General features: G+C 32.2%; 2 protein-coding genes across 15 annotated transcripts in view; one reads left to right on the top strand and one right to left on the bottom strand.

Annotated features, from left to right (window-relative positions):
* spri (Src homology 2 domain-containing protein sprint) overlaps positions 1 to 25,637 on the bottom strand; it is a 162,397-nt gene that overhangs the window by 37,919 nt on the left and 98,841 nt on the right. For 4 of the 13 annotated variants that reach the window (XM_089077397.1, XM_089077398.1, XM_089077396.1 and 1 more), the window contains exon 1: positions 2,181 to 2,503. The exons of 6 other annotated variants lie outside the window; for them this stretch is intronic. Coding sequence is in view for 1 of the 7 variants with exons in the window: in XM_089077405.1 (XP_088933531.1) it covers positions 12,502 to 12,560 (59 nt within the window). In the remaining 6 variants the exon portion in view is untranslated. Of the gene's footprint in view, positions 1 to 2,180; positions 2,504 to 12,501; positions 12,915 to 25,637 lie in introns of those variants that run through there. 3 more of the 13 variants (XM_089077405.1, XM_089077400.1, XM_089077404.1) reach the window with 3 other exon arrangements.
* LOC148936592 (uncharacterized) lies at positions 16,685 to 23,643 on the top strand. Of its 2 annotated transcripts, XM_089077410.1 has the most exons (3): positions 16,685 to 17,062; positions 18,888 to 19,099; positions 19,396 to 23,643. In XM_089077410.1, the coding sequence occupies exons 2-3, from the start codon at positions 19,056 to 19,058 to the stop codon at positions 19,709 to 19,711; spliced, it is 360 nt and encodes a 119-aa protein (XP_088933536.1). In that variant the 5' UTR covers positions 16,685 to 17,062; positions 18,888 to 19,055; the 3' UTR covers positions 19,712 to 23,643. The 2 variants fall into 2 exon arrangements, with proteins under 2 accessions (XP_088933536.1, XP_088933535.1); XM_089077409.1 differs by lacking the exon at positions 16,685 to 17,062 and having other exon boundaries at positions 18,077 to 19,099.

Genomic DNA, 25,637 nt, shown 5'->3' with positions numbered 1-25,637 from the left:
GTAAAAAAAGAAAAGAAGAAAAGTATATATATATATATATATATATAAGTATATATATATCTTATATATATATATATATATAAGAATATTAATCTAAAAAATTTTTGTAAAGAGTATGATAAAATGAATTATTACTACTGACTGTAAGTACCTATACCTGTACTGTAACGACAGGTACTTGATTGATTGTATATCTTGAGATATAATACGTAGACATAAAGAAAAAAAAAAAAAGAGAAAGGAAGTTGATTGGCTTTTGTTACGAAATAAGAGTAAATGGAACTTTTCTAGATGTGCGCGACCTTCGTGGTATTTCCGGGACCGTAAAACCGCGCGTCGGTTTCTATTATTATACTGTTTATTCTGTCTTCGCGGAAAAAAAATAGATGGGCAATAAAGGCGAATGCGCAATCAGGAAGCCAACGCAGCGAAAGTAAGATGAAGTCGCTCGTCGCGACGGTGGAGAGAACGATCCGCTCGTAATGTTCGCGAAAACGACAGTAGCAATTTCCCCCCCGTCGTGTCGCTGCGAAAATCACGGCAATCAATAACGACGCATTTTTCGAAGTGGTTGGATGCCGTCGACAGTAGTTATTTTATGACACAGCGCTTCCCCTTTTTATGAACAATGAAACGCGAAAGACGCATTAACTGTTTAGGTGTATAATAAATATACAAGGTATCGTTTGCATATTTATTATATAATTGTACATTGCAAGTTTTTATATCCTTCTCTTAGTGTGATTTTTTTTATTTATTTATTTTTTTGTATTAAATGAATCATTTTGTTATTTGTCAAATATAAGAAACATTAGTGGAAAAACATCAAAAATTGAATACTTCGTAAGAAGTATTATGTAAAAAGAATAAAATATAAAAATTTCTCTCTAAAACTGTTAAACTTTTATTTAAAACATTTCTTTTTTTAAAATAAAAACAAATTAAATAATTGTATTAATCTATCTTGTGTGCAATATAATAATAATATAAATTTAAAATAATAATATAAATAAAATAATAATATAAATTTAAAAAAATACATTTAATATTCAAAAATTTTTCATTTCAAACTTTTTAATAATTCTGCAAATTTTTATTGCATTTCAGGATTTGTTATAAATAATAAATTGTCAGTCAATCTCTCTTTCTCTCTATCTCCCCTTTTTCTCTTCTTTCTGTACAATAAAAAAAAATACATCTTATATATCAAATATATTTTTTTAATTTATATTTTAATTTATATTTAATGTATATTTATTTTTTCAATATTCCATTTTCTTTTTTTATTTTCTATGAGAATAGCAATTGTTTTTAACAAACTGCACAAGATAAATAAAATAATATTAAAATTGGTTGAGGAATCTTAGTGTTGTGAAATATATCTTTTAATTCATTTTTTATTCATATTTTTATATCCTACAGATTGATAAATTGCATCACCGAATGAGAAAGAGAGATGATGTAATATACGTCAAATTCCTTCAAAATAAAAACTAAATTTATAATTCGTTGACATCTCAATCTGTAATATTTTCTTCTTTTTTTCTGATTGTCTAAGGATAAATTTCTTTTTTAGAAATCTTTTCATATTTGTCAAAGATAAAATAAAATAAAATACAGTACAGTTTAAAAAATAAATCTATTACTGAGTTTGAGAGTGACATTCTATACGACAGTCTATACGAAGTTTTTTATATTTTTCTATTACAATCACGGATTATCTTTAAACATGATATCATATCGTGTTATCTTATGTGGATTGATAAAATCAATCTACATCAATTTTAAAATCAATTTTAGTTCAATTTCGATCATTTTCTTCTTTTCCAATTTTTCTTGTATAAACAGAACTGGTGGAGCACACAAATAATCATTCTTTCTCTCTTCTATTTTTCTCATTTTACTTTGTTCTTCGCAAAAAATGTTCAAAAATTATTGACAAAAATTTCAGAAGTTGTTGATAATATTTCATATCATCGTGAAGATAAAAAAACTATTGGAGTTTTTCTACTAGTTCTTACTAGATCACAAAAGATTCACGATCATCATATTACATTACATACATTCTAAGTCACGATTAGCATAACATAATACGATAATAAGCATTGAAAACTGATAGCTTATTAAAAAAACAATGTCAGTTGAATGTAAATAAATAAATTTAATATATATTCAAGTACCAAGATTAATTAGTCATCCATCTCCAAAGATCAACAGAAAAAAGCATTCGAACCCAGTCGTGCAATATCGCGTAACTTGAATCCAATCGACCCAACCGAATGCACCGAATGGAGCACACCGTATCGGTCTTCCCGTTCTTCCTCTCCCTCCCTCTCTCCCTTTCTTTATTATTTTGTCACGCACTATCGAACGCGATATGCAACGTGATGACGAGGACGACGGCGATGACGGGACGCGCCGTGACGCCCGCCGACGACGCACTGCCAGCGGCGTCACGACGACACGCAAAACGTGTACGGGGACGCCAGCGACTGCCGGCCGCCGGCCGCACGAGACGAGGGTTTCCTCGCGAAAGGGAGAAGAAAACGGGGGGGGGGGGAGGTACGGTATATCGGAGGCGCGCAGGCGCGTGCGGGCGCCGCTTCATTCTAGAGATGCTCGATCCGCCGCCGGCCGTCACCATAGGGACCGTAGCGACCATCCGAACCGGTCCGCTGGAGATGGACCGACACCGTCGCGGGCATCTGTTACGTCTGGACCGTCCTGTCATCCCACCCTTCCGCCCCCGTCGTCACTGTCTCTGGGGGGGAGAGCGTATTAACGAATGTCATGGGCAAGCTGGTGGTTACTCTCATATTGATATAGATATCGAAGACTAACGTGTCTGGTTGAAAAATTGCAATAATTCTTTCAAAAAATGTATGCGTCAAAAGTTCTTTGGACGCAAATGAATTTTTGTCTTATTTAAATTTATATATAAATTTTCAAATATCTTGGTGATGTCACGCGCATTAATTCTGTATTGTTCTATTCGAATTTATTGTACGATTATATTATTTGGATCGACGATTACGATGATTAAAATGTTTTAAATAAATTTAAAAAAAATATATATATATTTACAGAAAAAAGATTTCTTACATTCTTACAGAAGTCAAATTTTGCCAGAGCAGAAATTTTTAAATAAAATATTAAGAAAGAAAAATATATTTTGGATCAAATATACTCAAACAAAAAAGCAAGGTTAAGTTTAAATTTAAAAAAATGATAATGTGCATTTAAGAAAAATTTCTTGAAAAATTAGAAAATTAATTCTTTAATTTTCAAAATAATTCTTTTTTAAAATAAAGTTTCCGTTGGACATATTTTAGTCTATCATTTTCGATTTATTTTGACTCACAAAGGGTTACTTTCGTCTATATTTCATTTTATTGAATTTATATCCCGGGTACATTACTCTTTTTTTTGTAAAAATACAATTTTCTATTTATCTGAATTTACCGATGTCTGTATTTCATTGAACGGCAATAAATCGGACCGGTGAACGAGCAATAAGGACGCGAAAGTTATTTTATATATCCGGAAGTTGCTTTTGCGGCGATATATTGTATTGGGGGAAGCATTGAAAATCGCACTATATAGATCGACCTGAAAATCACGCCGCGAAACATATTTATCCGGTGGCAATGTCGATACGCACTGATTATCGCGCATACCAATATATTCTCTCTCTAACGTTCTCTCACATCTTACATAGAATATTTTAAAAGAATTTTTTAAGTTTTAGAAATAAATTTTATTTCCAGAAAAATTCAAGTAATTGTAATTGCTATCAAGAATTAAGCAGTTACGACAGATAATAACTTTCGTAAACAGGAAAGATATATATTGTTTGACAAGGAAAAGTTCGCAGTCGCAAAAAAGACGAATTTTCTAGAACGCCTCATATACAAGGTGAACAACGTAGTTTTGTTATACTATTACTTCTATTTAAGTTTTATATTTGATATTCATTTCTTAAAAAAAAAAGTGACTTCGATAATACATGAAAATATAATCATCATGCATGCCATTTGAATTAAATTTTGCTTGAAAGGAAAAAATTAGATTATTGTAGACTGAGTTACTCGGTTCACCCTGTATATATCGCTGCACGTCTCGCGAATGGGGTGGCAATAAAAGCTTTTTCTTCCGGCGGCCCGGCGAGTAGAGTTTCTTTCGTGTCCGGAAAGTGGAAATCGTAAATGCTTTTCGCGCTCGGTCGATCTGTTCAACCTTCTGGAAACCACCTGATTCCACGCAGTTTCAATACTGTCCAGCAGTAAAACCCCTGTTGCAATTCTGAAGTCAGTAACGGCTACTATCTGCGTTATTAAATATTTGAAGTTTCCCTTCCAACACCGAATTGAAAATTTACGATTATCAGGTAAATATATTTTTTTTAATTTCAGATAGAGAAGAGAGAAAATTTCAAAAATGTAAGATATGTACAGATATAGATAGATTAATATTACATTAATATTACATATTATTAAATTTTCAGAAAAAAATGTAATAATACAAAAATAACTATAAAAAATTCGTGATAAAACAAAATAATAAAATAATACAAACGTATAAAGAAATTATATTTATGAGAAAGATATAAAATACGTAATATAATGAGACATATAAAATAAGATAATTCAAAATTATTAAGATTATATCTAATCTGTAGATATAGAAAATGCCTTTGAAAATTTCGAGAACTCAGTAAAAACCTGAGTAACACTGAGTATAAGCGCATAACACAAAAGATGCAATATCCAATTAGAAAAAATAATTTTGGCAAACTTTGATTTGATCTTCTCGATCGCAAAGCTCATGAGCTTTTTGCAATTCAGTGCGAGGCTCTTTGCGAATGATCGTTTGTCTTCCGGTTTCCCGGTGTGATAACTTTTTCTCACGGCAAAGCGGGATCGTGAGGTTTCAAAAGGGGGAGCGGGTTCGATGCTTGCTCGCGCCAGTAAAATCCATGCCCTTGCCACAAATCTCTTCCACCCCCGGCATGCTTCTTGCTTCCTTGCGACGATCCCTCGCAACGTCCCTCCTAATCCAGCCATGCGCGCTTTCTCTTCGCGACTTAAGAATATCTATGTACTCTTTTGAACGAAGAAATGCCGCTGGCTGGATGAATCAATGTCGAGATGAATAGAGCTTCAGCATAGACGTGAGACTTTGAGCGAAGTTATAATTGATATGACAAGGAATTATTTTTTTCTAAAGAAAAGTAAAATGTTGATATGGAAGATATTTCGAAGGATGAAATCTAGTAATAATAACAATAAATACAAATAACAATAACAATAAAATGTAATAAAAGTAATAAAATTAACAACATGAATTAACAACAATGACAATATAAACATTATGTAAATAAAAATAATACTATTTATGAAGCTAATATTGAAAATTAGAATTTATTATAAGAAAATTAATTATAATTATGGAAAATATTAATATTAAAAAAATATCATAATGAATAGAAAAAGGATAATGTTGATAATAATAGAATTATAGAATATTAGAATAGAAATAATAGAATTAATAATCTATATAATTATGTTTGAGATATTCCTGAAATCTCGCAAGAATCGCGCATTTTTCAAGATATTGCACAGATCTTGCGATTATATTCAAATTAAAAATAAATGATTGTATTCTTAGCGTATTTCTTCAAGTATAATATGAGTATCTTGAAAAGTATGAGATTGAGGACTCAGGTGCGACGAAAAATTCGTGCGAACTTTCTCGTCTCCAAAGTTTTCCCCGAAAAATTTCCAGCCAACTGGACATAAAAATATACCATTTTCACGGATGAGACGAAGAGGAGGAAGCAAGCGGACGAAGGTTGCAGACTTCATAAGAGTATAAATTCAAGGGATTACGCGCCGCTTGAACCGTTAACGTCCTGTCTGGTTATAGAAAGTCATAGCTCTCGTCATAGACTGTCGAAACTTCAACATCGTCCATTCCATATTAAAAGTATGAAAAATAAAGAGCATAGTACATAGGCGTAAAAAAATATTAAATTAGCATATAGATATAATCCTCTTTTAAATAGATAATAGAAAAGATGATAAGAGAGAAAAGAAAAGATTCTTTATATTAAGAGTTTTATTTTCAATTCATGATACTAAATATAAAATTTTAATTATTAATCTTAAATTACATTTGTCAATAATAAATTCAAATTTTTACATTTTTTAATTAAATTTTGTTTTTAAATTGGATTAATGTTGAATATTAATATTTAAATTTACAAAAGGTATAAAGTTAAAATATATAATAAAATTCTATGTGACTCAATCTTCACCAGAAATGGAAGATAAAAGTTAAAGAAGCTGACAAAAATTTCTAGAGAAGATAGTCGACAAAGGATCGTAAAGAGATCGTGAAAAACGTTCGTTTCATCGTTTTCAAACGAGGTGGTTTTTCCCTGCACAAACTTTCCAATGGAGCTTTCATTCCTTTTTTCTCTTGTTCTATAGTAGGGCCGCGGGAATAAACGAAAAGGATGCAAGAAGAATTATGGGAAAACAAGTGTATTGTCATGTAAACCTTTATATGTATATCATATAAGCGATAAAAATAACATCCACAAAAATAACATCGATCAACAAGAGAAACATTGTTGTTTTATTTTCTATATATATATATATATATATATATATATATAGAATTAACAAATATGTAAGAAAAAAAAGATTTTATATATATATATAATCCAATGCATATAATCAACAAAGTAGAGGGAATAATTATTTCTTTTCCTTTCTTACATATTTGTTAATTTCTTCACATAAAAATATTTTTGTTCATTATTAATTATATTATATTATATAAATAATTAATTATATGGTATATAGTACATAATATATTGTTATAATGCTATTGGTTGGCGTGTATTACTGCCAATGTGATTATTTGCCATGAGAAAAAAAAAAATATATATATATATATATATGAATAGATGTATATTTTTCTTTTCTTTATTTTCTAGTAAGATGGTAATGAACGAGAACGAGTTTCTTTGTGCAATTAAAAAAATAATCGTGCATGGAAATATTGCTTCGTTATAATGAGACAGTAAATATTTCAACCGTGTTGGATACAAACAAATAACTACAGGCATTTCATTTCAACATTAAAATCTTTTGTGTTTCAAAACAATTTCTAGTTTTCAGCATGTAATTGCATGCAACTGTATTTGCAACGGCAAGTTGCACATGTGCATAACAATTAGCTGTTTTCTTTACGTTGCTGATATTTCAGGGAATAGACGAACGAACTTTCGGCCTCAAAAACTTTCTGCATTCGTCTGCATGTGCTCGACGAATTTGCACAATGCGAGATTCGCATGTATGCACAAGTGTGCAATTTATACATGACACGCTAGTTTTTGTCGATAAACTACAATGAGCGACTACAAGAAATAACGCAATACATTTTTTTCATTTTTCTCTTTTTATATTACAGTTTGTATTTGAGTAAATTCACGATTTAACTCAATTTAATCAAATTAAATATCATTATTAAATTAATAAAATATTAATAGACATTATTTATAAAAATCAATATCATGGTGTTGAAAAGATATAAATATAAATAAATGTTATAACAATATAATAAATAAATTCGGCGGTCATGTACTCATAAATAACATATAATCAGACGAGATAATTGATTTAGAGATTTAGAGATAATAAAAATGAAATATAATTAAATTAAGCGAGACACTAAGCGAACAATGAACAAGATAAATTATAAATAAATAGTGTTTATCGTAAAATAAAAAATAAAAAAAAAATTAGAAAAATTTAATTTAAAAAATTTTTTTAAATATTTAAAATGCGGATCTTATAAAAAGGGATAACAAAAGAAGATAAATAAAATTAAATTGATGTGATTAAAAAATATACGTAATCTTAAAATTTCATAAAATTCATAAAATTTAAGAAAAAACGCGGACTTTTTGTGCCGACTGCCTTTCTCGCTGAGTCTTCGCCGAGTCGCATCGAAGGAGGCATGTCATTTGGCGTTTTCAATGCGGCACGAGATTTTCCGATTCAAAAAGCAATCAGCCAAGACCAAAGGCAGTAAGAGGGTTGGGCGTCGTTGCGTACGTGACGCGATTTCCCTCTGTGCGAGCTTGGTATGGTTTTTTCCCTCACTCTTTCCCCTCCGGGGACGGCCGTCGCTCTTTGACAGAGACGAAGCTCGTGATATGACGAATAGCACCGGCAAAGGAAAAAAATGGCAGAAAACGTTAAGGCGCGTGGCAGACAACAAATCGTCGCGCAGATGCGAGGCGATATACAGGGGTGTACCGCTATGCGAAGTCTCTCTCTCTCTTGTCTTCTCTTCTCTTCTCTTTTAGACTGGCCAATCTCTCTCTCTCTCTCTCTCTCTCTCTCTCTCTCTCCTCGGCAAATAAGACGGTGAACGAACGAGCCGATATTTATCACGAGATGCCTATTACCCCAGCGCGAGAGTAGGGAGCGATTTTACTGCCGATTCGTTTCGATTCATGGCAAAACGAGTCCCGAAACGTGCAATAAATTAGTATCTATGCTTATCCACGTCCGCGCGCGTGAACGTGACGTTGTCGCTCTTTCGCGAAGCGATTTTGCAGAATTACCCGGAAAATAATCTAGAAGATAAAAATAAAGAAGTAAACAAGGTGACAAATTGATCTTACTCATAGATGAAATTTCATTTTTAAAATGACTTAATTCATCACTTTTTACTTTACGTTTCTTTCTTTCGCGATTCTTTTTCGGTAAATTCGATCGTGAACTTAAATAGTATAATGGTATAATTTCTTTAGAATAATAGGCTAAATATTTAATAATAAAGATGTTAATCTTCATTTCTTTGGAATGAGTTTCTTTAAAGACTGAATATTTGAATAATATATTTAGCTTTTTGAAATTGAATTTCCTAGAATACATTGCATAATGTAATTAACATAAATTCTGTTAAATAATCTTCCTTTAGAGTTTCTTTAATTTTCAAAATTGTGTTGCGATAAATAATTTCTAAAATTAAAATATCGAAAAATCTAGAAAAAAATTAATTATTTTTCTAATTTTTAATTATTTTTTTAATTTTTTTTTAACATTTAAGAAGTTAATGCAAAAAATTGCTATTATCAATGACAAAAACAATTTGACGAAGATATATCAAAATATTGCAAGACATGACTTCTTTGAACGTAAGCATTATGCATTTTTATTGCGCAACACACAGATGTGTACTATGCATTTGTATATATTAGTGTATACACAAAGCTTATAAACGCCACGAGATCGCGCACGCGCGCGCGCGCCACGGGTTCCGCGTTTCAGAATAATTTAATTAGAGTGAGCGTATGAAGCGAAGTGCTAGGTCTTATCCCATGGGCTTAATAGCGAGCTCTCGCTACCGCTGGGCACCCTCGGGACGTAGCTTTCCCGGAGAAAACTCGTCCGCGAGGAGCGAGGGATGCTGGAAAACGCGGACCACCGCGGAGATCGTGCATGGAAACGCGCCTAATGAATTAATTAGGCGTTAATTATGCACGCTTTGTCGCGGCGGTCCTTTTATTTCATCTATTATCGTCGTCGTTTGACTTTGTCGTATCGTCTAAAAGTCGCGCTTTGATTAAATATATATTCGCCTTTTTTTTTTTTTTTTTTTGCGACTTTAACTTTTTCACTATATGATATAATATCATATTATATAATTTTTAAAAATATTAAAAACAGGATGTTGACTTAAATTATCTACTTGTGACTCCTACTGATGGCCATTAATTGTTAATGGCTTCGTTTGACATTGACGCTTCGATGTTTCAAGCGTTGAATTGTATTTTAGGCAAGTTGGTGGACTCGCGGGACCGTGTCGGACCTGAGGGCGCTTTAAAAGCAAAACTTTTAATTAAAAAGTAACCATCGACGTGTGCCAAAAGCAGCCTCGAGCAATATAAGCTGCGATATAAAAGTTTTCCAGAATCGGCAAGAGACCTCGACGACATTAAGGACCAATTCATACGGAGACTGTTAGCCTTAAATTCGTAAAATGAGATCCCATCCCGCTTCGCCAAAACTTTTCGCTGGTGATTTTAACGAGACGAAAGCCGAAGAAATTGTGGTATCTTTGTGTATGAGGACTTTTCTTCTAAAAGATGTTCAAATAAGAGTCTCAAGGAAAAAAAAAAAAAGATACAATATTGTTTCTATAATTCTCTAAAATTTAATTTTCTTATAATATTATTTTTAATATACAAGATGATTATCATTTTGTAGAAAAATGTAAAAGAATTTTTTATAAATAGTACATAAAATAAATGTATAATTCATTTAATTAAATGATAAATATGTTATTATTCTAACATACCGATTATTGAACATATTTATCTCCAATTTATTTAAAAAAAATGTGAAATAAATTCAGATATAAATTTGGTAATATGTGACAAACGATCTGGACAATCAATTGGCAATTCGTATGTGCGTTTCACGTTCCGTCTAATTTTTTTTTTCCCAAGCAAAGCCAACGGGATGACAACGAGCTCTCTTAATTACGGCTATGGGGTTGCAACTGGGGGTTCGAACCGAGGGTTCTCTAACGAGACGTCGTTATGGCGTTGGTAAATGTATTTCGCTTATGTTACCGACTAATATGCAAAAAGCAGCTCCTATAACATAACGCGAATGTCCATTCGCGTGGATATTCAATTATATTCATCCTATTCCCGTTTTACCTTAACGATGGAAATGGAAAGAAGAATATTGGATTACTAATACTTCTCTGGTTTCCGTTACGTTGCAAATTAATGTATCACCATTCAAACGGTTATTTTATTTACCATAAAATAAAAATTAAATAACAGAATTTTTAGAAATAGATAAATCAGAAAATTATTTTATATTAAATATAATATTCTTGAAATTATATACATAAACTTATTTATATTTATCAATTAATTATATTTATATCCTAATTTATGTATTATGTAATTTTATTTTTAGTCAAGTTGGTCTCAATTTAATTTATCATATTCATTATATTTTTATTTCTTGTTCATTAACTTTCATTTTATCTCTTTTTTAATATTATATTTAATGATTTTTTTTATTCTTAATATCAAAACGTTGTATAAAATTTTTTAATAATGTTGTTTCTTTAATATGATGTTTGATGTATTCATTGTATACCCGATATACCTGTAGTCAGTCTCCGTAGAAGTCCGATCTCGAGGTGCCTCGTAGTGCTTAATTAAAACGGGGTATCGGCCGTAGAGTCGTAGGAGGTACCACACCGGCCAAAAACGAAGGAAAACCAATAAAGGGTGCGATTTATTTTTTTTCTCTTCCCCGGCGGAACAGCGGACGACGAGATATCGAACCTCGGAAGTCTTTGCGATCGATCCCATGGACCGAAAGCCCGAATGAGGGAGGACAATTTATATCCTCGATAAATTCCTTTTCTCTTTCATTAGTGGCCTTGTCCAGCCTATGCCACCCCCATGAAGGAATGATCAAAAGAGGTACGCGATCAGAGGAAAGATTTATAGTCATTTTCTCATAAAATAACTCATTCGAGCGAGTATAACATAAATATAGATGATGACATTAAAATATATGTAGCTAATCTTAAAAAAAAAAAAAAAAAAAAAAATTTTAGTATATAGGAAAAATAAAATATTTCTTATTAATTGAATAATAATTTCTGAAAATTAAATAAATTATGTATTTAAATTATATAATCAGTATTTCAAAATGACAAAATATTGATAAACGATACTAAAATTATTAAAAAATTTCTCCGATTTTTTATATACTGAGAATTCACGAGTGAAAATATAAAGTTAGAATATCCAATTCGTAGAAATAGTAAAGACGAGAACAATACGAAGTTATTTCCAGTTACATTTGGAAAATTTCGCGGTTCTCGGTAGACAACGGAAACGAAGGCGATGTCTTTCTACCTTGAAAATCGAGATCTTCCCTCAGTAAATTTAATAATCTCTGAAAATGGGCACGCCGACTTCCATTTGATTCGCTCGCTTAAATATGCACCGAACGATTCTCGAATACTAAGTATCCCCACCAGGAAACTGAAGAAACCCGCTCCTGGAAACCTCGATTATACTCGGAATTAATGATCGAAATTAAATCCACTTCCCAATTAGAGGTTTGATATCATTAAATGGTTCTTATTAATTATGAGACGTAATTATCGGTCGACGATGGTGTCGTTTTCGCGAAAGAGAAAATTCGTGGAAAATTCCGAAAAGATATCGAAGATAAATGAGAATAGATATTTCTTCGGAAAGACGAGTTAACAGACACAATTAAAAATTATAAAAATAATTATTTCATATTTTTATAATTAATTATGGAAACTAAAATTATATTACTTATAATTATACAAAAGGGAATTTATATATATATATACATATAATATACATATTAAAGAATAAATTAAAAAGTAAAATTCAGGAATGAATCTCACCTGATGATGTGCTGATTGGTGGATCGTAGTAGAATCGTAGTATACTTGGTGATGAGCATCCTTACTGTACTGTCTCATCCCATTATATGCGTATACTCGCACTTGTGATTCAGAGATTCACGAGTGTGTAACGAGTGAGAGCCTCCAAGCTTTGGCGGCGTTGGTTTAAGAACGTTTTACGAAAATCGAACAAAAGCAAAGTCGCGAGAAGTGAACGGTCGCGACGCTGGATGCCGCAGAAATTCTTTCTCCTAAATTTAGCATTCGTACATACAAGGTGTTCCCAAAATGTTCGATCAAACTTCACCACTCATATGTTATTAATTTGAACTAATGAAAAAATGATGTGCAATGATGTTCGTTTCAGTGTTCTCGTTGTTTTAACCATGTTAATCCGTCTTTTATATTATAATAATTTATGCTCTATAAAGTCTTTTTTTAAACAAATAAAAATTATGATGATAATTTAACGTTTACAAATAATGTTTACAATAAATTTTATAAATACATATATTATTTATTATATACGCATTTGATTTCTCATTTTATTATATAGTCATAATATTATTACGTCATACATATAAGTTGTTTATTTATTTGGAGGCAGGTTTATTACAGGAAGATTTATGATTGCAACATCATTGCTCATACCAATTGCATTATATGATTACCATACTACAGTAATAACATTCTGTGTCTCGATAGTCGCGCATCCTGTTTCGAGCTTTCAAGAATTATCAAGGCGAAGAGTAGTTTATCGACTAGCAACTATATTACACAATAAATACTAAAAGTCCCAAGGATTCTTCTCTTTTTCTCTCGTTAGTTAGTCGACTTTCTTTACTTCCAGCGCATTTACTTCGAAAACGATAATTTACACTTCCTTCTTATGATGAGAAGAACTCGATGCCGAGGAGCGTCTGTCGCCTATTTATCCTTTCCGGTTTGCGTCGTATGGCTCATTATATTTAATCGCGCCATGTCACCATCGTATCACCAAAGTAAGAATTACTCCACCTCGTAGAACGTTGACCCTCAAAAAAATTACACATACAAGGTGTCCCATCATAAATCATCCCCTTTTATTTCTTAAACCTAAAAGACGTAGATCATATAATAAATATCTATTAAATTGTCAAATTAAATTTTCGTCTCTTTTTCTCTCACTCTCTCGGTCTCTTCCTCTCGTTTAACAGTAAATGTATAACGTTTCATCGACAAGATATCGCGCCATTGTTGGTCGCTGGAATCAATGCGTGTTTCTTACGCTTGAGACTAATGTTACTTCAAACAAAGTTGCCGATTGCGATGGGGTCATTCTCGGTCGCGCATCGTCCTTGATGAAGCGACTCCATTGACACGGACGACTCGCACGTCATTGACTCCGATTAATCCCGTAACAAAGGAATGTAGGGTAAACACAAGAAGCACGATAGACTCTGATAGAGTTAGTTGGAGCATAGAAATGGTTCAGAGAAAGGAATTTATTTTGCGATACGTGCTCTTTATACGAGACGCAACGAGAATTTAATAACTGCATCGATAAATATCAATTAAAAAAAAAAAAAAAAAAAAAAGTAAATTTCCAAGACATTTCATATAGTCACTTTAATAAATTTATGAATTAGCAAATATATATTTAACGGTGAAATATTAAAAATTAGATATTAAGATTAAAATATTGGAAGAAAATCAAGGCACTGGCACGTTAAACACTATTCTAGCATACCTTTGCTGAAATACTAAAATACTGAAATAAATTAAAATAGCAATTAAAATAGATATTAAATGGTATCGTAATTTATAACTTGTAGACATGTTTATGCGGAGAAACGCGTTTATTTCAAGATTCTATTAGCTTACATACGGATTACATTATAAATTACCTCTATCACGAATGCATGTTCTAAACGTCGCGTGGCGAAATTGAACGGTGTGTGCCGCAAAGTACATACCGGTAGGAATGAAGGAATGTGACGAAACATCTATTCAATACCTTCTAGTCGATTTAATTTTACGACGAGTATATTCCTTCGGACTCGGATATATCGGCTAATCGGCTCCTCGGCTTCGCTGCGAATTGATTTCATGCTCCGTCGCGCCAGACTCTAGGTCATCCGCGAGGCGTAACTTTCTGAAATACCTCGCTTACGAGCGACACGTCGAAAAGGACAAGAAAAGCGTGATTTCAATCAATCCCTTCCCAAGAATCCACAATCAACAAATATATATATTTTTCGTTTTTACACTCAATTCTCTCTATTTCGATCCGTGTAAAAAAATTTGTATACATTGTAATAATTTTAATTTAAATCATTTTAATTTCGATAAGTAAACAAATGACTTATAAAATTATGATTTCACTTTCTCCGTTTTTCAATTAATTAATTAATTTCATTCTTTGCGTTGTCTTAACATTGAGCCTTTAATTTATTTTTATTTTTTATATGTATATTGAGAGTTAGACAAAAGTTTTGTCTTTTAAAAAAGACTTTTCTTTTTTTTCGATTACTTTGTATTACCTTTTATTTTTTCATTTTCATTCGGTCATTTTCATAGTCACATTAAATTAAACTGAACTTTTGTTTTAATATCCGTGTAGGTTTTTGTTTTCAAATTTATTAAAGGCACATGTCGCGTTTATACAAATCACAAACGCTCCCCGAAGGGAGCATTGAAGAAAACTGGCACTGAACACTTGTCTGGTCGCTGACGTAAGCCCATCGCATCCTTATCGAACGTTTCACTGTCGATTCACTCAACACGCGAGATCGCGAGGTTGACTCATCCGTGATCTTTCTAGTCTTCTAAGTATTAACACGACTCTTATCGGGAACCTAACTTCAGATGCTTGAAAACGTATCACCGCGCGAAAGCAATCGGCACGAGTTCACGCGCTCGAATCCGCCGAATGTTCTCGAATCGATAGATCCGATATCTCGAAGAACTGTAGATTCCTTAGGCGGATGTTGACTCAAGTCGAGACGAGCGTTCCTTAGCGTATAGCGTAAAAAATTGATATGATGGAACGAGCGTGCTATCTGAGATCGACGACGACAACGACCGCGATGCGCGACGCCTCCGCGTTTCGCCGTTTCAACGATCGGCGAAATTATTTATAGACGCGCTCAAGGGGCAGACAACAAAGACGCGTATCGTTGCACATTTAGCGTGACTACCCGAGAGAGATACTTGCCTTCCACTCAAACCATTTCATTCTCATTAACACGCTTAACTACGGTGTCGTGCGAATGAAATTCCCGTCCGCGTCTTCTTGGGAATTCATTTATGTCTTATCTCTTTGATTCGACCCCCTATGAAATCTATCCAGTGACATTGGCACTCGTTCCTCGCACACGAATAATGCGAATCGAACGAAGGAGAATCACTAGTCCGAATTTCAAGAAAATTACGTGATGCGAATTAAATCGTTGTGCTAATTAAAGTGTTAGTTATGCCAAACTCAAATGAGCATCTTTAAACACGCTAAACACGACTGGCTAACGCTCGTTGGATGATTATATTTAGCGTTGGCGTATGAAACAAAGATTCAAATACGCGCCTGTCCGGATCGCGCTTTTGTACGAAGTAGTCTTCACGCGGCACTAGCAAGACTCCAAAATTCGTACGACAAAACATTCACAAATTTAATCCTATATGTACAATAAAAAAAAAAAAAAAAGCTTGTAGTGTCATCGTGCACACAGTGAAACACAGTCAAGTGCATCTCTGTTTATTTCACGTTTCCGCTTTAGACAAATTTTGTAGCAAACAAGTCGATTCTTAACACCTGCAACAAGATAGGACGTATTTGTTTTAGCGACGAAGGAGAAACGCGAAACAAAGAGATTCGAGTTGAGTCTCGTCTGGTTGGCGGTCGCGAATCAACTAACTTCGCGAGCCGGTCGTTAAACACTATAGTCGCGCCTGCAGCCGAGAAGTGGCCATCTTATGCGCCATCCGCCTATAGTCTACGGTGAATATCGCGAGCGACCAGATAGGACGAGGTCCCTGCATCCTGACGACGCGCGCGCGTATACGCGCGTGTGTGTGTGTGTGTGTGTGTGTGTGTGTGTGTGTGTGAAAGTGTGTGTGTGTGTGTGTGTGTGTGTGTGTGTGTGTGTGTGTGTGAAAGGTGTGTGTGTGTGTGTGTGTGTGTGTGTGTGTGTGTGTGAAAGGTGTGTGTGTGTGTGTGTGTGTGAGAGAGAGAGAGAGAGAGAGAGAAAGGTGTGTGTGTGTGTGTGTGTGTGTGTGTGTGTGTGTGTGTGTGTGTGTGTGTGTGTGAGCGTCTGTGTGCGAAAGTGCGAGATTGCGAGATTGCACGGCGAAGTCACCTAGGCATGTAGGCACAAAATGTGCACGCCTACCTATTTAAAGTTAGGCCTGCACCTCGAACGAGCATCCATCGAAAAAAAAAACTAGCGAGTGGACGAATTACATAAAAAAGAGTCGATATATTCTGAGGAAAAAGGAGAAAAGATAAAAAAAGAACGATGAAGCATAAATGAGTGAGAATAAAATTTGGAAGGCGATAAATATGTATGTGTCTACTTAAGTCTAGGTAAACGTTTGATTTATTCCTGAATAGGCATTTTTTTTTTTTTTAAACAAACAAGTGGTCGCTAAAAATTGATATTCTAAAGAAGAAAGAATATAAAGAAAGATATCTAAAAGAGAAAAGTTATAATAAAATGTGTACATTTACATTTATAACATAGTTTGTACAAGTTGGAGAAGTCTACCAAAAAAGTGGACATTCATGAAGAATCGCTCCGTTTTATGTTTTATAAAGATTCGAAATCCTGATTTTTTTTTTTTTGGTCATTGATGAATTCTGTAGAATAAACACAACAAAGAATCAATTCTTAAAAGAAAAAAGTTAAAAAAAGCTATATAAATAGGATAAGATACGCAATTATAAAAAATATCGAATATTTTAATTCTGATAAAATGTATAAATTAATGAAAAACTTAATCTAATTTTTCTTTTAAGAATAAAATTAAAGCTTTCTTTCATATTTATATAATTTCAATTTTAACGAGAGAAGTTTTATTTTTTTCTATCAATTTTGTATCGATGTAAAAATTATAAATTTTATTAATCTAATAAATTCTATGAATTGATGCACGCACACATCATTAAACCTATAAAATATTTCAAGAGAAACGCAAATACTTCATAAAAAGATTAATTCAATTCAACTAAGATCAACTCAAATACAGTAAAATAAAATATGATACATGTCAGACTCCGGTTTTTCAATTACTAACTAAGTTATTTTTTTTATTACCGCTAGTCAAGATCATCATTTAACATTTAGTTATAATGCATTAATGCAAGAAATTCTCATTTAATTTTCTCTTGCTCATATGAAATAGATTTGACTTATTATTTAAATATTATGCATGCGCTTCAAGTAATATCAATAATTGCTCAACACAAGTCTATTTTTCAAAATATAAATAATTATCACACATAAGTTAAATTACATAATTCTTGAAAATTCCAACACATATATATATATATAATGGTTTTCCAAAAATGTTTCTAAAATTGTCTAACCGGTAATTAAGATATTTATTGCATTTGCATTCTAATATATTCTTGCATTTAGATGTGTGCATCATAAACGAGTGTAGAAAATCATGCTGCCCGTTAATGGCCGCTGGCGGAATGCAACGCGCACTTCGCGGGATTATTGTAACCGCACAAATATCCGACCGAATGAACTGCACCTCGCTGAATTTTCAGCGGCGGAAGTGTGCACGCGCTGCTGCATCAATCCCGGGCTTTGCATAATGACGCGGCGCAGGGCATTAGCGTGTAATCGTTAACGGCTGATAACGGCGCACTGTGTAATTCGTGCGGATTAATCATGCCATTTCGTACCGCTCGCTTACGCGCCTCCGTCGAGAGTTTAATCACAGTCATTCGTGGAAATGAAGTCGAGGATAGTAGGTTGAGGCAAAGAATCAAGAGAGGTCAAATAAATAATCTATATTAATAAAAATATTTATAATTACTTATATAAATATATTATAAATTAATGGAAAGAAAATATCTTTTTTTTTTAATTGACTTCTTTAGATTTAGCTTATACAACATACGTAATGCAATATATACTTTTAAAATAAAATTATTAATACTTTTGTTTAGATATACCGTGTCTTTTATATCTGATAAAAGATGGCAAGATCACTTTAAGATATCCTCTCCCCTTCGCATATATATTCAATGTCATATATAACACATAAAATAGTTGTTATAAGTTTCATAAAATAGTTGTTGAAAGTTTCACAACTGTCCAATATTGAAAACTTCGCAAGAGAAGACGAAAACTAACTTTTTCTCTTTTCGGCGACGTTCGTTTTTCGTTCGTTTTTAGTTTACTGGCGGCGGGATGTCGATAAAGTGAACTCGTGCTTTCGAATCGTCTGGGCGCCTTCTTTTCACGTGATAAGGGAATTCTCTCTGTTCCGAAGAGGAAATCCAATTAGAAGAAAAATCCCCGGTCGCCCTGAATAAACGTCGCGCTTTCTTGGTCGAGCCATGAATGCCTATTATTTGCAGACCTGAATACCTCGCGAAGAAAATCACGTAAGCATTCGTTACTTTTAATGCTATTAAAGTAAACATAACAGTATCTAACTAATTCAAGCGAGATATAGTAAAAGCATAATAAAATTATTAGCATATTGCTAAAATACGTTGCGTATTAAATTATTTCAAAATAGAGGATAAGAATATTTTTTTGGTGTAATTATTAAACATAGTTTTTTTCTTTCTTTTCAAAAGAATGCAAATATGTTAAAAAATTAAGTATGCTTGAAATCATTAAAAAAAAAAAAAAAAAAAAAAGCATGGACTTATAATTCATTTTTATATTATTATAGTATATATATTTTACAAAGTCTGAAAAATCCAAAAAATATGTCGCGAAGAAATATTTCTCGAAGAATTATGCTCTGTGAAGAAATAATCGTTGCGATCGGACAAAATATCCTCTACGTGCGCCATTCTTTCGAGAGCGATCTGGTTCTTCTCCGTGAATGGTGGTGCGGCGAGGAACAGGATTGGATGAGAAAAATCCAGCGGAAGAAGAATACGAGTCTGAGGTCTGTGACGAAGATGACGAGGAAGGAGGGTGCAGCCTTCGCAAGAAACCGGGAGCCGTTTCCCGTCTTCGGCCGCCGGTCAGCAGAAGAGTGAAGGTCGGCCAGTCGGTCGACTTCTACAAATAGTCATTGATATCGTTATACCTCTTCCTTTGTTCGCTAATCGACTCGAAAGAGGAATTAGATATACAATAGACAGAGACATCTAACCTATTTGACATAATCACGTTCAATTTTTCTATCTTATTCACTGTTTCACTTTTTCTTCCTGTGTCTCATCTTTCTGTGTTTCAGTATTGTATCATACTTATAACTGATAACTTGTTATATATTTATATATTTATTTATTACTATATTAATATTATTTTCAATTATACAACGTTTATATATAATATTATATATTTTACATTTAATTAATAAATGTAATGTGCTTATTGCTTATTTAAAGTTCAATTTGCAAAAAGTTATTTAAATATTTCATTTTTAATATAAAAAAAAAAAAATAATACAGAAGAAAAGTAAAAATGATCATTATTTTATCTATTTTAAACCTAGCTTTTTCATTCAAATCGTCATATTTAAATTTTATATTAATTGAGCGTATACTTTTCTGGCAAAAATAGAAGTATCTAAAATAAAGATGTACTTTGCAAAAATTCGAAGAAACAGAGCTTGAAATGTCTCCCAATAGATCCCAGACGATAATTAGAAGGCTAATAGGTTAAATCATCTTATTGACAATGAGATTAACGTTTTTCGATCAACAGTTGTGTTTACTATTCGTTTCGAGATAAACTCTTGGTGGCGACTTTATGAGACCTCTCCTTGTTCCATTCTATCAGTAGGAGCTAATAGAAACACATAGTAGAAGATACGCGCTGCGAAATCGCTTCGCGGGCTCATTAATTCCGTGAGTGGGCTCTTTGAGTCTACTGAAGACCAACAGATGCGAGCCGATGCGGAACCGCGTCCCGTAAAGAGAACAGTTGAACTGCCGGAGTAGAGAGGAGTTAAAATGACGATTCGCCAGCGCCTTGATTCACATAATGAATCAAGGCACCGACAGAAACGCAAATCATTGAAACTTTCTGATCACCTTTTGACATGAGAATTGAAAGATATCAGGAAACTGTTGTAGTATAACTCGCATTTTATGATAATTATTTATATTCTGTGATATTTTAAATGTAATTTTTTTCAATACACAATGTTGTATATTGAATAAGCAAATATCTTTTAACGTTTAGAGATTTTCCATCAAACAATATAATATAACAACATATAATAATATAAATAGTAATATCAAATATGATATGACAATAATTCTAATATAATTCCTTGTCAATTTATTATAATTGTGTTGTTATTATATTCTTTAATAATATTAATATATAATAATAATAATAATAATAATAATAATAATAAATACTGTAACTTTTTTTATAATAACAAGTACCATGTTTATCAGCACTTACTTATTTTTATATCATTATACACATTTATTAATTAATATGAAAAGATAAATAAGAGAAAGATGTATTTTTAACGGAATACGTATGATTTTGATTACACAAATATTTATGAAAATTGTACATAAAATATTGTCTTAATTTCCATTGCACATTACAAACTGTCCAAACTGAATGATAAGAGTCCTCTCAAAGCTAGTATCTCGGACGAAGAGATTAAACAAAGTGAACGGACGATTAATTTTACGAGCCCCACAAATGGAAGACGTCGTCGAGCGGTAGGCTCGCAAAGAAGCAAGTCATTCAAATAATACTAATAGAGCCGATGACGACCCCGTTAAACTACCAAGATTACTAGGACTGCTACTGACTGATTCCAACTCGATGAAGTCTTTTATCAAAACAACAAAAAGAAATATAATTTATTAGATTCAAAGCAATAAATAAGTTGAGAATATATTCAAAGAACAGAATACAATAGATGCACGATTATTGTATGTTGACAACGGTAAGTAGTTACCTTGAATTTATATACGTAAACTCAAAAAATAAAATAAGATTTGTCAAATGCCTAAAATCTTGTTTGCCAAGTCAATGTCATCTCAAGAAAGATTCATTTTGTCTCTTATTATTTTACACATAATATTTATGTGCGCAGAATCAGTTTTTAAATCGATAATATAATTAAGAATTTTCCTTAAAATAAAGTAAAAATTACAAAAATTTTCCTATATTAAATTTTATTTTCAAAAATATAATTTTTAAATGTGACTCTCTTTAGACATACACACAACTTTCAAAATCCTATCTCTCATTGAACTCCGTCCGTGACAACAATAATTATGGAAATAAAATACGATGTGCGAGAACAAGCAAATATACAAACATATATTTCCTTGCAGAAACCACGCGACAACGGATGTTGCGAGACATCCGCAGCTTCTCTGGATAATCCCTGGAGTAGATAAAATATGCCGCACCTCTACTTTTCTGGCATTCTCAAAACGAAAGTATTTCCAGCAGAAAGTATTTCTAGCAGAAGAAAGAGTACGACTACAGAGTATTATACCGCGTGATCCGCAGCTCCGCTTACCACCTTCATCCTCCTGAGAAAGTTCTGGAGTGCAGCGGCAAGCGCGACAGTGTACCATACGCTTATCTCGCAACTTGGATTATCCGTGGCTTGATATACAATCATCATAAATCGAGCTGTTAAATCGCCTCTTCTTTTTTTTTTCCTTCCTTGCAAGATTCATGCGACTTCATGCTTCATTTTTCTCGCATTCGATAATCTTTTCGCGCCCTCTCGAAGGGCTTTCGTCTTGAAGATCACGACGATTTTTCGCAGTCACGAGAGAAGGTCGTTTTAATATGGAAAAAAATGTCTCCTCTTACGAATTTATGGTCTGCACCCTACCTACTCCCGTAGGTCGGAAACAAGGCCGGGGGCTGTATTTAATATATTTCTCGGATATTTACACAGAATTGACGTTGCCGAGGGTAAATGGTAAATACAAGTCCTGATGAAAGAGAATAAAAGATACTAGAAGATAATGATCAATCACATCAAAAGATAATCGAAACATAAAAATAATTATCATAAAATAAATAATCGAAATAATAATGGCAATAAATTGTTGAGTCGAAAATTTTGCAATTGTATGTATTCTTTATGTTACAATTTCAATCAATAATAAAAAATAATTAAATTACAAATATTTAAAGCTTCAGCATTCGTTTAGAGTTTTTTTTGCATCTTTGGAAAAAAATTTTAAATTAAAAAAGAATGGTATTTAGAGAAGAAAGTCTGGGCAAATGCCGAAAATGGCTCCGCAAGGAAGATACGAAGATAGGCCTAGGGAAAATCGTTATCTTTCATTTTTCACTTCATAATGTTTTAACAATGACTCCGTATTCCAACCACCCCATTGTCAGTGGTTGAATGCGCATAGCAGGCACAACCGTAAAGCTCCCTTCGCGCTGGAAAGAAGAAGACACTTCTCTGCCCCTTCTAATGTGTTTTCACGTACTAGGGGTTGGGGGGTTAAAATCGTGCCTTAAACTAAATCGTCGAATATCACGAATAATTAAATGTATGAAAATATTTTTATGAATAATTATAAGATTATAAAAGAATAGTACATAAAAAAATAATAATATAATAATAACAGTTTTCAGTAATAACTTTTAAATAATTAAAATTTGACATTTTAATTATTAAACTAATAATTAAAAATTTACATAAAATTATTTGACATTAAATTATAATAAAAAAAAAAATAAAATAAACTATCTTTATTAAAGATGGAAATGTGTGTAATAAAATGATAAAAATGTTATGCCCTCGATGCATCCGTAAACACGTAGTGAAATTGCGAGCGTTCACATGGACAGAAATGCAAATGAAAATTTGCACATGCAAACGCGCATGCAAATGCAGATGCAATGCATATACACACACAAATATCAGATGCAATATCTAGAGACCATTCAAAGAATGTTTTGCATTAAAATTATTGAAATAAATTTTGAAATTTTTTATGATTTTTAGAACGCATTTAATAACAAAAGAAGTTCAATTTCTTTCATTAAATATATATATATATATATATATATATATATATAAAAACAAAAAAAGAAAAGTTTTACGTATACAAATTGCATAAATTATATTTAATTAAATTAATTTAATCAATGCGTTATACAATTTTACAAAAATTAATTTTAATTTACCTAACTTTGTAATATATTACTTAATTTCATAGATATAAAAATTTATATCTTATATTTTTTATTGTTTATATTATGTAAAATCATTATTTTGTATAATCCTAAATGACGAATTTAATATCATCAAAGAATTTGTGAGTGCATAAAATAGTGAACACGCAAAGAATCATAGTCGTCTGGATGCGATAAATTCTATCTTGAAAGTAATAACGTGAACTAATATTAAACTCGTATACATCCGTTGGCATAAAATAAGAGACGTTAGAAGATCGTTGAGGATCTCGGACATTTTCCGAAGAGCCGTGCGCGAATATCTGCACTTGCGATTAGCGTAATCATGATTACCAGTTAGCAGCTCGTTAATCATAACCGCGAGATGCAATGCGCACGCAGATTATTACTTTTCGTAATGTTGTTCGCAAATTATAGTCCGTTGATTTTAATTGGATATCACAACAACTGCCGTTAATTTTCCTTTTTTGTCGTTTCAGTCTATTATTTTTATCGGTGCAAAAATAGTTGAGTTTTATATTTGCAGAAAAATGACGTATCTATGAGTATATCAATTAAAACACATAAAAAATTAATTTAATTTTACTATGAATCAATGAAAGATTTTTTTATACTTTTCGGAATGCATTTAACAAAAAAATCGTTTCTTTTCAATTCTTACATTAAAACAATTGTATTATATGTAATAAAAATTAGCTCACCTTCCTCGTCTTCCATTTATCAAATTGATGATTACATCACAAAAAACCAACATGATGTCCCTTAATTATTTTTTGTAAATTAACACGTAAATACTACTTTTCAAAAGATCACTATAAACAAATTGGATAAATCATCACAAGTAAACAACAAAACAAGATTGATATTAAATTGATGATTCGAAAAATCATTATATTTCAGAAAACAAAAATTCAGTATTAATTTGCCAGAAAATTAATAACACTTAAGTTTTAAATATCAAATTTTGTAAATAATTAACATACATCACTCTATATAGCAGAAGTAACTATCGAAAATTATGATCGAATATATCAAAGAAATATTTATAATCCCAAACACAGTTTTTACATCACACACGCACATTAACGCGTGAAAATATACATTGGCGAGATATTTTTCGACATACATATTTTTCAAGTATTTCGGCGAGATAATTTTTCAAAATCGACCAGTTCACGTAAATTAATTATTATGAATCGATATGGAAAAATATCTAGGAATATCATTTATCGAACACGCGACCGACGGTCCGGCGATGGACGTCGCCGCGGGTACAGTGCACCCTGGTGCAGCGGCCGAGTCTATTCGCGATCTAACATTAGACAGAGACGAAAATAGATCATAATTCGCAAATTGTGAAGGTAGGGAGAGACTGTGAAAGAAAAAGAAGAATGGCCGCAGATAAATCGAGAGCAATGATCGGCCACTTGAATCATTTTCAAAAAGACATTGCATTACGTGAAATTTGATTAATATAAAATAACAAAACTTAATTTCCTGCCATTTTAGAATTTATTTTTGCTTTTTTTAAATTTTATATATATATATATATATATATATATATATATATATATATATATTACATAGAACAAAAACAATACGCGCGCGCGTACATATAAAAAAATTAAAGATATTCTTAAGCTTAAACTATGCTAAAAATGGTCAAGCTATCTTCTTGTATACTATTTTATATATCATATCAGGTTTAGCAAGTATTTTGTATTTTGTATTTTTCACAATAGAGTTTCAAACTCGACGAGCGAATATAATATTTAACTTTATGAAAACACGATCGCAAAGAGAACCAAT

Source organism: Pogonomyrmex barbatus, unplaced genomic scaffold, assembly GCF_055798465.1.
Source record: "Pogonomyrmex barbatus isolate J1 unplaced genomic scaffold, ASM5579846v1 scaffold2, whole genome shotgun sequence".
NCBI lineage: Eukaryota > Metazoa > Arthropoda > Insecta > Hymenoptera > Formicidae > Pogonomyrmex > Pogonomyrmex barbatus.
This window is presented reverse-complemented; position numbering and strand designations above follow the sequence as displayed.

Bases quoted from the DNA above. Each gene is read 5' to 3' on its own strand.
- LOC148936592 (XM_089077410.1), top strand. From the start codon at position 19,056: ATGCCTATTATTTGCAGACCTGAATACCTCGCGAAGAAAATCAC. The intron at 19,100-19,395 runs GTAAGCATTCGT...ATATTATTATAG, and splicing joins TACCTCGCGAAGAAAATCAC to TATATATATTTTACAAAGTC.